This window comes from Xenopus laevis, chromosome 9_10L, assembly GCF_017654675.1.
Source record: "Xenopus laevis strain J_2021 chromosome 9_10L, Xenopus_laevis_v10.1, whole genome shotgun sequence".
Taxonomy (NCBI): Eukaryota; Metazoa; Chordata; class Amphibia; order Anura; family Pipidae; genus Xenopus; species Xenopus laevis.
Window position 1 is genome coordinate 75,148,632 of NC_054387.1, and position 12,914 is coordinate 75,161,545.

At 36.5% G+C, this 12,914-nt stretch overlaps 1 protein-coding gene across 2 annotated transcripts in view; it reads left to right on the plus strand.

The window, feature by feature from the left end:
• Nucleotides 1–945: 945 nt before the first annotated feature.
• Nucleotides 946–12,914, plus strand: part of LOC108701364 (collagen alpha-1(XXVIII) chain) — a 42,530-nt gene continuing 30,561 nt past the window's right edge. For both annotated transcript variants that reach the window (XR_005964235.1, XM_018235884.2), the window contains exons 1-2: nt 946–1,100; nt 7,060–7,217. Coding sequence is in view for 1 of the 2 variants with exons in the window: in XM_018235884.2 (XP_018091373.1) it covers nt 7,067–7,217 (151 nt within the window). In the remaining variant the exon portion in view is untranslated. The remainder of the gene's footprint in view (nt 1,101–7,059; nt 7,218–12,914) is intronic.

The window sequence follows — 12,914 nt, forward strand, 5'->3', positions numbered from 1 at the left end:
CAGGCAATCGCAGCAAAGTGGAAAACGCTACACCCAACAACCATAGCAGAGGTGCTTACCAGAGTTGAGACTAACAAAAATTTTGAGTCTTGGATAGCCTATATCCAAAACACTATGGCACAGTTCCTGGAAATATGGACACCATGGGAGCTGCTATATCGGTTGCAAACCTATGCTCAACATTAGTCAAACCAGGAGCAGGAGTCATGGGAAACTTAGGACAGAACCTTTTTCATAATGATAATTCCAATTTTAATTTTGAATGGTTAATTTACCTAACGCTGTTAATTTACTTATATATTCTGATATATCTTAATTACATATGTAGATTTATGCTGGTACGCATGCGTTATTTACTCAATGTAAACTTTTGAACCTTTTTCCTCTTTTTTCTTTTTTTTCCCCCCTTTTTCTTCTTCTTTTCTTATTTTATGTGATGAAAACTTCAATTAAAATTATAAGTTACAACAATAATGCAATAAAATAAATAACATAATAATAAGAAGACCAACTGAAAAGTTGCTAAGAATTGGTCTTTCTATAATCTAATAGGAATTATAGTTAAGGTGAACAGGCCCTTTACAATCAGAAAATAATTTTGTGAGGGTAGCACTAGAAAACATGTAGAAGTTGAACCCATATTGGCACACCCCAGCAGACACTACTTACTAGAATTCTGCATTGTGGGGAAAATAATTGCATTATTCACACTACTCTGTTTTTGTTAATAAAAAACAAGAGCAGCTCATTACAGAACTTTTAATTAGCAGCAGTGTACAAGTTGATTTAACATTCTTCTCAGGTTCAGTTTCACTTAATTTCGGTTTTTGGTTTACCCGGCAACTATACAGGTGTTGTGAGTTAATTGTTCTAGCCCCCTAATGCCCTGTAGCTGCAGGTCTGCAACAGGTACAGACAGCTTTCCCGCCCCCACATATAAGACCAGACTTTGACATTATTTCACTGCAGATCTAGGGAGAGAGGCTTTGCAGTAACATGGGAAGGCACCCTGTGGCTGTTCACATCTGCAACTCATTGTAGCTCCAGTGCAAATCCAGATCTGTCACTCATTCTTCTCTGACACCATACACCTTGTACAGGTAAGATATTTCTGTTTTCTCTTCTTTCTTGTTAAAGGAACAGTAACGTCAAAAAATAAAAGTGTTTTAAAGTAATGAAAATATAATGCAGTGTTGCCCTGCACTGGTAAAACTGCTGTGTTTTACTATTGTTTATATGAATAAGCTGCTGTGTAGCAATGGTGGCAGCCATTCAAAAGAGAAAAGGCTCAGCTTACACAGCAGATAGCAAATAAGCTCTGTCTGTCTAAAGGTGTTATCTGTTATCCATTAGTTAACCTGTGCCATGTAGCCGTTTTTCAATTTCCACCATTGATCCACAGCAGCTTGTTTATATGAACTATAGTAGTGTTTCTGAAGCAAACAGATCAGTTTTACCAGTGCAGGGCAACATTACATGATATTTTCATTACTTTAAAACACTTTAATTTTTTGGTGTTACTGTTCCTTTAAAAGTATCTTTTATATAATCTGTTTTCATGGTATAGGAAAAAGGGAGGGCAGATAAAAACAAGTTTCTAGTCATTCTACACATCAAGTGTTATTTCTTTCCATGTTCTTTAATCATGTGACCAATAGCTGCCATCTTGTCTACTATTGGAGCAATCAGTTAAATCACTTCCATAAAATGCATCAAAGATTTACTAGTGCATTGCTTTATAAGGTAAAATTAGCTTTGGGGGAATTCAGTATGAAAATCCATATGCAATTAAACAATTTAGTGTCCATATAATATAGCAAGCAATTAAATTGTGATAATCATTGAAACTTCTAGGGAAAATGCATGTTACTTGATAAAATCACTGGGAGTGGTGAAAATAATCTACACTGATAATTTGCCATACAATGGGAGATCCTAGTTTCATTTAAAAAAAAACATTTGCAGAATAAATATTATTTTTAGACACGAACTAGTGAGTTTTCAATTTTAGGTACTTTGAATCAAAAAGGACACTCCAGGTATGGTCACAAACTAGAGAATGGCTCTCTAGTTTATAATCATACTCAAGACTCTAATTCAAATTCTAGACTTCGAATTCCTACTTGTGACCACTCTCCAGTTTCCATCCTATTTAGTTAGCCTGAGTGAGTAAGTCTAACCCAGTGATCCCCAACCAGTAGCTCGCGAGCAACATGTTGCTCTCCAACCCCTTGGATGTTGCTCCCAGTGGCATCAAAGCAGGTGATTATTTTTGAATTCCAGGCTTGGAGGCAAGTTTTAGTTGCATATAAACCAGTTGTACAGCAAAACAGAGCCTCAATGTTGGTTGACAATCCACATAGGGGCTATTAAATGGCCAATCACAGCACTTATTTGGCACCCCAAGAACATTTTTCATACTAGTGTTGCTCCCCAACTGCTTTTACTTCTGAATGTTGCTCACGGGTTCTAAAGGTTGGGGATCCCTGGTCTAACCAGTCAGATGAAGGTTTCCAGATTTGTTACTTTTGGAATCAGATAGGTCTGTTCATACTATGCAGTCAGACCTGATCTAATTCCAAAGTTCTGCAACTTGTTAGGACTCAGACTGAAGAAAAAATCCTGATTAAGCTCTTAACAGTCCAGTTCATAATTTATATTAGACATTTCATTTCAGGATAGCCTTAGGGGTATAGCTAAAGAAAGGTGAATCCAATGTCTTAATACAGTATGTCTCAGTAGACTTCTCAAGAGAACAGTGTGGATTTTTGTTAGCTATGCCTCCAAGTCATAATCAAGTTATATCAGGATTTAGAAAGTAAAAAAGAAACCGCTTTCACCTTTTGGTATTTATTGCTGCTAAACTAATGGATTAGATGGATTCGTGGCTTCTAGAATGCAGATTAATGAGACAGTATCATCAAAATTTTCTTCTAGCAGCATAAGTGACTAAAGTTTATAGCAGCCTGCTCATCAGTGCATAAAGTGATACACTTTTTTTGTATGTATTTAAAGTGTTTGCCCCATGGATCAGCAAAGCTTGCTTCAAGCTAAATGTAAGTGGTGAGCAGCTTTTCAGGTATCATTAATTTTAAACATTAAGATCCTATACAGATCAATTTTATTAACATTGCATACTATATAATAAATATGCATGAGTAGTATACTTAACCAAAACACCCAAATTCGCCTGTCACCACATACCATAGCAATGCATGGGAAATGCTTGTTGTACAACAGACACTGTCCAAAACTCATTTTGTTTAAAACATGTCATGTGCCTTAGGCCTTGTAGCTAAATTAGTCAATAACATCTCCAGATAAAGGTAAATGTTAATAATCCTTTCAGACACTCTGATCATATATCTAGAATCCCTGCCATAAAGATGATATTCCCTTACATTCAATTACTTTTGTGGTTCAAGCCACTGATATCAGTTTCATAGATCTCCTGCCCTATCATTATGGAATTATAGTAAGTGAGTAAAGCCTACAGTCATGACAGTGGTACGTTTCATAATGTCTATGAAATATTTAATGTATACAAACATATTGTGCATTATATTGGAGGTATATATCATGCCGGAAGTTTAAATCCCCACATTATTGTAACATATGGGAAAACTAAAATATGTATTAGACCTCAGATTTACACTTTAAAACATGACTTCTTTGACCACTAAAAAAAGCAAGCCATTAAATGGCCTAGAGGAGGCTGTTTTTGTATCAGCACCCAACCTTAGATTGAATTACAGCAAAGTTTCAAATCATCCTGTAACTGGATACATTTTGGGGCTGTTCTTTACTAGTTGGGAGGAGCTCAACTAATTGCCCTGGTTTCCACCTATTGGATTTTGGACATTATGGGGCAGATTTATCAAGGGTCGAAGTGAATTCGAGGGAATTTTCGAAGTAAAAAAATTTCTAAATTCGAAGTAATTTTTTGGATACTTCAACCAGCAAATAGGATACTACGACTTTGACTTCGAATTCAATTCAAAGTAAAATCATTTGAATATTCGACTATTCGACAAACGAAGTACTGTCTCTTTAAAAAAACTTAGACTTCAATACTCGCCAAATTAAACCTGCCGAAGTGCTATGTTAGCCTATGGGGACCATCTAGAGCATTTTTCTAAGTTTTTGGAAGTCAAAGTAAAATCGTTCGATCGATCGATGAAATCCTTCGAATCGTTCAATTTGAAGGATTTAATCGTTTGATCGAACAATTTTACTTTGACCGCAGGATACCCAAATTCGATGAAAAAACTTCGATATTCGAAGTCGAAGTATTTCCATTCGATGGTCGAGTTTCTAAGTATTTTTAACTTCAAAATTTGACCCTTGATAAATCTGCCCCTATATGTTTATACTCTAGGAGAATGTACATGTTTTGTTACTGTATTCTTATGAATGAGCCTTCTATTTCACTTTTCTGACCTTTTAAAAAATACATGTTTTGGGGGGTAAATTTCCCCTTAAAAAAATATTTGAGCTACTGTATGTTGGTCAGAATAGGCCCTCAGTTCTATTTACATACTCCTAGACTATAAGTAGATGTATCTCTTTCCATTTAATGTATCACTTTCTATATTGTGCTTTCTATAAACACCAGCCACTTTGTTTTATTGCTAAACCTGAAGTAATGTTATTTTATTATCTTGATATAAAATTCAACTATTTTATTACATAACACAAGTTTAAACTTGAATCAATGTTTTTTTATACATTGGTTTAAGCATTTATTCCTCCTAGCTATACAACTGCTGTCTTCAAATTCCTTAAAGGCTGTGTAAGCTGACACATATATGGAACAGCCTTAGGGATCATATCTAAAGGCAACATCTATTTAAAATGCAGTTTTTTTTTTATTTCATGCACAGATCATGCTCAGTTCTAGTGTCTATGTAGAAAAGACTGTGACTCTAGATAAGAGAACATAGAGTATCCACATGGTTCACTGATTTAGATAAGCAGAAGAAGCAAGGAAGCAATTAGAAGCAACTTTAACTATTGTCCAGTCTGTTACAGTGAACTTAGTCCTTGGTGTATGTTGTGACTCGTGGCAGGTTGGGTCAATACACTGTTTAGCACCTGGCACCTGCAAATGTTAAACTATTGGGTAGGGCACACCATTACTGAGTGAAAACCACAAATTATAGGAGAAACAATAAAGGCAGCTCAAAAGGATTTTATAATATATCTCTAAACGTTGCTTGATGCCAATCACATTTGCATAGTAAATGGGGTAATGCCAGGCTAATTTATGTTTTAATTCATAAATAATTATTGCACTAGTATTTATTTAATGATTATTTTTATTATATCCCAAATTAGCTGTTCTGTTCTTTTTTGAAAGATTGCTCTCCTAATATATCCATCGGTTTCATTCAAAACATTTGCACATATCCCAATACGCGGTCTGGGTACATTCATATCTGCTGTCAAACTTCTATGGCCCATCTACTTGCATTATGCATTGTATATACTCAGGGGCTTCTACAAAACCCATCTGCTAGTTCTAAACCTCAAAGTTATAGCCATATTTCTCATTGATGTGATGATCCTGCAATACAAGTCAAGTCAACAACAAACAGCCAAGAAAGCATCATACCCCCAAACCAATCTTCCTGCACTCCAAACCCATCCAAATCATGATACACTCCCAAGCACAAATGGAAATAATCTGCTGCTAATCCACTTGTAGATGTTATATTGAAACAATTACGAAATTGAAACAAAATCACTCACAATGGATGCTGAATTTTCAGGACAAGCAGACTTCACAAATAAAATACATTTTCAGGGGTTTGTTATGGCTTTCCAATTTCAAAGTGAAAACAACTAGCATACTTGGCAAATAGTAGCTGTTACATTTACAATGAAAGCATCTAACACTGTCTGGAAACCAAAAGTAATGAGAATAAGAAGATGGCAAAAGGCAAGTTAAGATAGTAGGAGAAGGAGGGGCAATTGTATAGCAGATGTTCCTAGACTTGTTAAAGTTGCAGCATCTGCAAAACATCTGTTATTCTGCAATTGCACCTTCATCTTCATCCAGGTAACTCTAAGAACATGTAGCTAGACATCTTGGGCTTGATTTCTTCTCTAACTGCAGTCTAGACCTTCCGGTTGTGCACATTCATTTGATCTGGAATCAAATAAGTTACATTAAGCGCTTTCTTGCTAGTGATGTATCTGTAGATTTTAAACAATTGGCAGGGAAAATAGTTAAAGCTTAGTTAAAGCAGGGAGAATACATTGCTCCCTCCAAAGCCAGAAATGCATTTATATCTATCGAGGTTGCTCAGAGAAATTTGATACTATTTGGGGTACATGGCTGGATCTACAGATTAACTGTGATTATTTATTTTTTTTAAATGACTGACTATATTTAATCCCTATTATGGTAAATTATAATTTGTGTCTTTTCCTCACTTTCCTTTTCTTGCTCCTATCTAATTTTCTGTTTGTAATTGTTTGTATTTTAAAAACTGAAAAATAAAATCTTAAAAAAATTTAAAAAAAAGATACTGAACGAGCTTTGCTAGTTTAAAAAAGTTTGTTTTTATCAGTAGGAAATAAATTCCTTATATCACCTGCTGAGCCATTGAAAATGAAATCAAGCATTAGTCCTGCTATGAAGTGACACTGAGAAAGCACTCACTTGATCTGATAGGTGTTTCATCAATGCCATTAAGACATTATGAAGTGCTGTATCCTGTTCATAAAAATGTAACTCAAAACAGACCAAAGTAAATTGGATTAGCTGGATACTTAAAAATAACTATAGGTATTAGTAGTTAAACGAAGCAGTATGTGTTTCCTATCAATCTTTTTATATTTGTCAAGGTCTAATAACTTATAGTAACCAGTCAGCTGTTTGTTAACAAATAGCAGCCCGGTAAACGTTGACTCCACATTATTATATTCCACTTAAAGGATTGATCACATGGATGCTATGATTTTTTATACTGCTTTCATCATGATAGTGTACTTGTTTTGACAGGGCAAAAAAAACAAAATACCTCAGTATACTTTTATTTCTTTTCATTTTAGATCAATCATGTACCTCCAACTTTGGTGGCTCCTATTCTTATGGGATATTCAGACATACTTTGCACAGAATTACTTTGAAGAAAGAAGAATTGGGAGATTTCGGCCTAAAGCTTTAACTGGAACCCCAGTGGAGAAAGTCTCCAACCTCAGTGAGCAAGGTAGCACTTTGATCTCTCTTCTATGCTGAGCTGTGGGTGCTGTACCAGTCCCTTAAGTGTAAAGGCAGGATAATGTTTGCTTAAACAAAAAAAAAATCTCACAACCTTAATTGGCCCTAAATACAGGTTTTAGAAATTGAGCAAAACATGTACATTACCCTGCTTTGTGCTGTATGTATTCTACTTTTAATTACTCTTTAATTCCCTTTTTGAATCTGGAATCTCTGTATTAAAGTGTTACCAAAACATCACATTAAAGGAGAATTAAATTTCTGTATAAATTAAGGGGGATCTACAGATGCCTCTGTCAAAATTGCACCACCTAAACTCCAGAGTACCTGAACCAATAATTATATCTAATTTAATTCCTGACCGTGGCCCTCTGGTGGTGGTCACTGATCAAAATCATGCACAGTTGAAGTAAGGCGACAGGTTGGTGATTGCCGCCAGAGAACCAAGGACAGGAAGAAAAGTGGACAGAAATGAACTCTAATGGGCTATTACTTTTATGATCAGATAAGCATACCTTCCAACATTTTGCAAATGGAAAGAGTGACAAAAATATTTGCTGCGCAAAGCATTTTATCTTTTTTTGGCTGTTTAGTGCAGAAGATCAAAGAGAAAGTAAGGAAATTTCAGCAACAAACCCAGGACTGCGTGTTGAGCTGTTAAAATCAGGACTGTCCCCTGAAAAACGGGACAGTTGGGAGGTATGGAAATGGGAGAAGGCGGTCAGATATGAAAGTGCAAATTGTGCAGTAGGGGCCCTATAATTTGTACAGCTACTTTGCTCTCCTTGACGTTGTTATTAACCTTTCATAATTATTTGCTGCTGGACTTGCAAAAGCAATTAGAGGTTGTAAGATTAAAATCATAGCACACTGCTTGTATCAGTGGCTTTAATGCATTTCATTTGAAATCATATTTATGTATTTATATTGCACCACAAATGCAGGCAGTGTTTCACAAGTAATTCGCCACTCGGCCGGTATTTCACCAGCCTAACCTGCTATGTACTTGCCTCCAGCCTGCCCTTGATCTGCCCCAGATCTGTCCCAGTCCAACTACATACTCGCCCATCCATGCCACCCATAACCTCTTTCAGCCACTTTTTCCCAGATTCTTCCCCCCCCCTTTGGCTGCCAGCATCCCAGCTCCTCCCCAATTTACATCATAACCTCACCCTTGTAGCATCATAGTGCCACCCCTTCTCAGTCCTGCTCCCACCTTTGCTAAATGGGCCAGTAAGGGGCTGAACCAAAAGGTGGCAACACTATTCACAAGGTGTAAACACAAACAAGGGTATTGTTACTACAAACTTAAATAAACACTGAAATTCTAGGAGTTTCAACACACACTTGCCCTCAATAACTTACAATATGTTAAGAGGAGAAGACAGATAGAAACAAAATAGCAAAGGGTCACCAAAGTGTTGAGTTCTTAAATAAAAAAGTTGAAACAAGGGACACAACCTTTACCAGCTACTTTAAATACACTCTATTACAATGCAATAACCGTGTTAATAAATGCTACAGTTTAACTACTATGATGGTCACGGGCAATACCAGATTCCAGTAGACTTTTTTTTAAAGAGAGCACACCTTACAGAGGAATGCAGGGATGTAATTCCAGAGACTTAATGCAATGTGTAGATAGGATTGCACAAACTGAACCGATATGTTCAAAATGGTGCAGTTAAAAGTATAATATAATTTAAAGAAAAAAAATCTCAAAACAGAACAAGCCGTACACGTTTCGTGCCTAAAGGGCACTTAGTCATAGGCCTATGTAAAAAGATGGTGGATCTGAGGAGTGAAGAAAATGGGCAGGGATGTCTAGTGAAGAAATGTTTTGAGGAGCAGAGGAGAGAAGGACTTTGAATGTTAGCAGAAGAATGTTATATGCTATCCTTTGCTTAACAGGCAGCCATTCTAAGGATTTTAATTGGAGTTGAGCAGGTTCCCTCTTAGGAGAGAAGATCCTAGTAGCAGAATTTAAGATTGATTGGAGGGAGATAGATTTGAAACTACCTTACAAAGATACTTTAACATCAATTCTAGGAGGAAGGAGGTGCAACCATAGTTTGCTTAATTACTAACCATGAGTTAATTGCCCTTGAGCAGTAACCAATGATAATCAATCAAATGTTTGATTTTCCTTGCTCTTTCTGCTGCTGTCACATTCAAACTAAGTAATTTGCCCAAGTAACCCCCAACTAACAAAGCAATGTTAAGGAGAGATCCTGGAATACTGCATATTTCAATTATAACAATACGAAAACTTTTATAAATATATAGTAACAAATGCATTTAAAACATATGCTAAAAACCCCCAAAAAATGCATCCATACAGCAACATTTAATCTCCCCCCCCCCCGTAGTCACCCTTTATTGGCACTGGCTTATTGGCACACCCTTTATTGGCAGCTAGTGTGATACAATATTCATATTGTCTGAGTACTAATGAGTGTATCATATAGAGTGACATCACTTGATGACTTTATCAACAATAGCTGTCCACACAAGTTCTTCCTATAAGGTAACAGTATAATTCAACAAGAGAGGACACATTGGTAGAATTATATCTATAGAATTATAGATATAAGATGCTCCACAGACTGCATTTAAAATCCTTTAAACTATGACATTAACTTTCCAGAAGCTTTAGTTTACCTTTAATGCCCCCCCCATTTGGAGGCTTCATAGAACGAGAAAATAGGCAACTATCAGAGACAGGCAGTGGGCTTGTACAGCTGATCTCCCCCTGAGGCTCTCTACACCCCTGTCTGCATCTAACATGGTATTATAAATGACTGATGTGTCTTAAGTGTACATGATTATAAAGATGATGTGAAGGTATTTCAATCTAACCAGTTATTACTTTGCCTAAGGTGTCTGGAGACGTTCAGGAGAACTAAAGCTTTTTTAATTATACAAATTCTTGAATCACAAACATTTTTAAAAATATAATCAGACCAATTTTGAACTCTTAGGCAGCAAATGCTAATATATACTAATATCATTACACATATCAAATCCATTCCAAAGCAAATTGCCAAAGAAATAACATGGTGTAATTGTTTGGCTTATAAGAAGGTAAATGTAAAATAGAGACCAAAATAAGTTTGGGAGCATATCTCTAAAATATGGTAGAACAAGGATGAGTTCAACTGTTCATTCAAAAACACACCAGGTCATTAACTGCAGGACAACATGGTGGTTTTCTGTTTCTGCTCTAAAAATAATTTAGTGACAGCAAATGACAGCAGAACAGAACCTGTGCTGTGAATCAGCAGAAGAGAAGATGTGGGCTACCAGGTGCACCTTCAGAAGTACAGATCTAGTACACTGCTAAAGGACTGTAGTGGTTTTGAGCTGACAAACAAGCCAAAAACGTAGCTGGTTTATGTATTTTCTTGAGAGTCTCAAGGTTTTTTGATTCAACATGTATTCCCTTACTCTGCAGTTGTACAGACACAAATATAGAATGGCATATGAAAGTTTTTAGATTTTGATTTTTCAATTCCTACAACCAATACACTTATTTTCAAAGACTGCCCTGAGGCAGAAGCCTTTCCACATAAAAGTATTCCTTTGATAAAATCGCATATCTTAGAGATAGAATAGTTCACATAGCTTTCATGCCTAAAATTAGAAAAAAATTAGAAAAGTACCTAGTTCCCTCATGCTGTGCATGCATGCAGAGATGTATAGGACAAAAGAATATGGCGTGCACCAATCCCATATTTGATAAAAGAGTGCTCAATGTTGCCCTCCAGGTAGCATGTCTTTCTATAACTCTGATTTGGGGTGGAATATAAATTGAAATGTCAGGATTATAGAATCACATACAGCCTGGAGAGCAACACATTAATCTGCTCTTCTCACCCACTTTGTTGAAGGAGGCAATTGTTACTTTAAATATATCGGGCGAATTGATCTTCATCAACTCTTCCCAAGTCCTATATATTAGATCTTTCTAATATAGTAAAAGGGATTTGTAGAGGGTATGGAATTTGGGCCGTGTCTTCGGGCCACAACATGTATCATTTACCGTTTACAGTAACGGAAAAGCATCTGCAACAAATATGTCTTTCTTTTGCTGCTGTGGCTTTTCCTAACACAAGTTATCTGTAATTAGTTTGTGGTTGATTAATATTCAGCAAGTGACAACAAAGTATATTTTATTCTTTTTTTTCATGAATATGAGCTAATACAGGTTAATGATTTAGATTGTAAAAACATAAAATGTCTAATTCAATTTAGTGTAGCTTGAAAAATATGCACTATAGCAAATATATCTCCCAAATATAAGGTTCATTATCATCATGTTAACTTACCAAGCCTCCTGAGCATGATTTGTAGACACAGTGATTTAATTAAGAATCTATCAGGACCTTCTTACAGATACCATCTAATGTTTTGGAGCTTCCCATCCCAAGCAGTAAAACTGCCCCTACCACCTCCACCAAATGGGCATATCTTCAAAGCCAGTTAGTCTGATATATCTGTGTTTTATGGTTACTTCTTGCCATAGAACAAGTCTTGGACTTGTAGTTGATTACTTAAAATCGCTGGGGCAAATTTATTAACAGTGTTTCTAAATTGTACCAGTCCAGTTACTAATAGCATCCAGTCAGCAGTTAGTTTACTGTAGGTAGTTAAGCTGAGCATACATGAGAAGATCAGCTTGTTTAGCAAGATCAACAAACCCGACTAATCTGATTGTTTGGTGTAAATGTCAACACTCAGATAATGGAGACCCTGCAGTAGAGGACTGCATCAACATGGCAATGCAGGTCTTGTCTAAACCTGCTGCCTGATATTTATCTGGCTGATATTTGGCTAGATATTGGTCAATCAAGCTTTTAGAGGTGCTGCATACATGGGTAAACAGCAGTCTTAAGGTGGCCCTAGACACACAAATCCTATCGTACGAATAGAGGGGTTTGATTTTGACCCGACCGATCCCGCCAGAGCCCACGGCACATCGTAATCGGATCGTTCGGCCATATGGCCGAACAATCAGATTACCCCCGATATAGCCATGTTTGTTAATGGCATATCGGGGAAAGATCCGCTCGTTTGGAGATGTGGCCAAACGAGCGGATCTTTGCATCTATGGCCACCTTTAGTGTGGAATGACTGCTTTTATTGGCCTACAATATGTATGAACACCTTTAGACACTGAAATGAAAGCTCTTCATGTTGGCTATAATCAACTACACTGCTTTAATTTAACACTTATGTTAGTTAATAGGCCTCACTGTTGGGTTATAGAGATATGGAATACATTTGCATTGTTACTATATGTTTTTCAGAAACCTCAGTAATTCAACTACTTTACTATGTCATGCTAAATATATTTTACAGTACAGAGGTTCACGTGCATACTCAGGCACTTCGATTAGAGGTTCTGCTTCGTGCTCAAACTAATAAGGGAGACGGCACTTCTAATCTCAAGTAGCGAAAAGTACAAGCTGGCACACAAATCAATTCAAACCAGGGTCAGACCTCTGGTGCATTTATTGACGCAATAAACGCACCAGGAGTCTGACCCAGGTTTGAATCGCATTGTGTGCCAGCTTGTAGTTTTCGCTAAATATATTTTACAGCCATATCAGTCAACATAATGATGATATAGAAAGCTTTCAGACAGTCATGAATTTGTTAAATATCACTATTTTCATATTTCTTT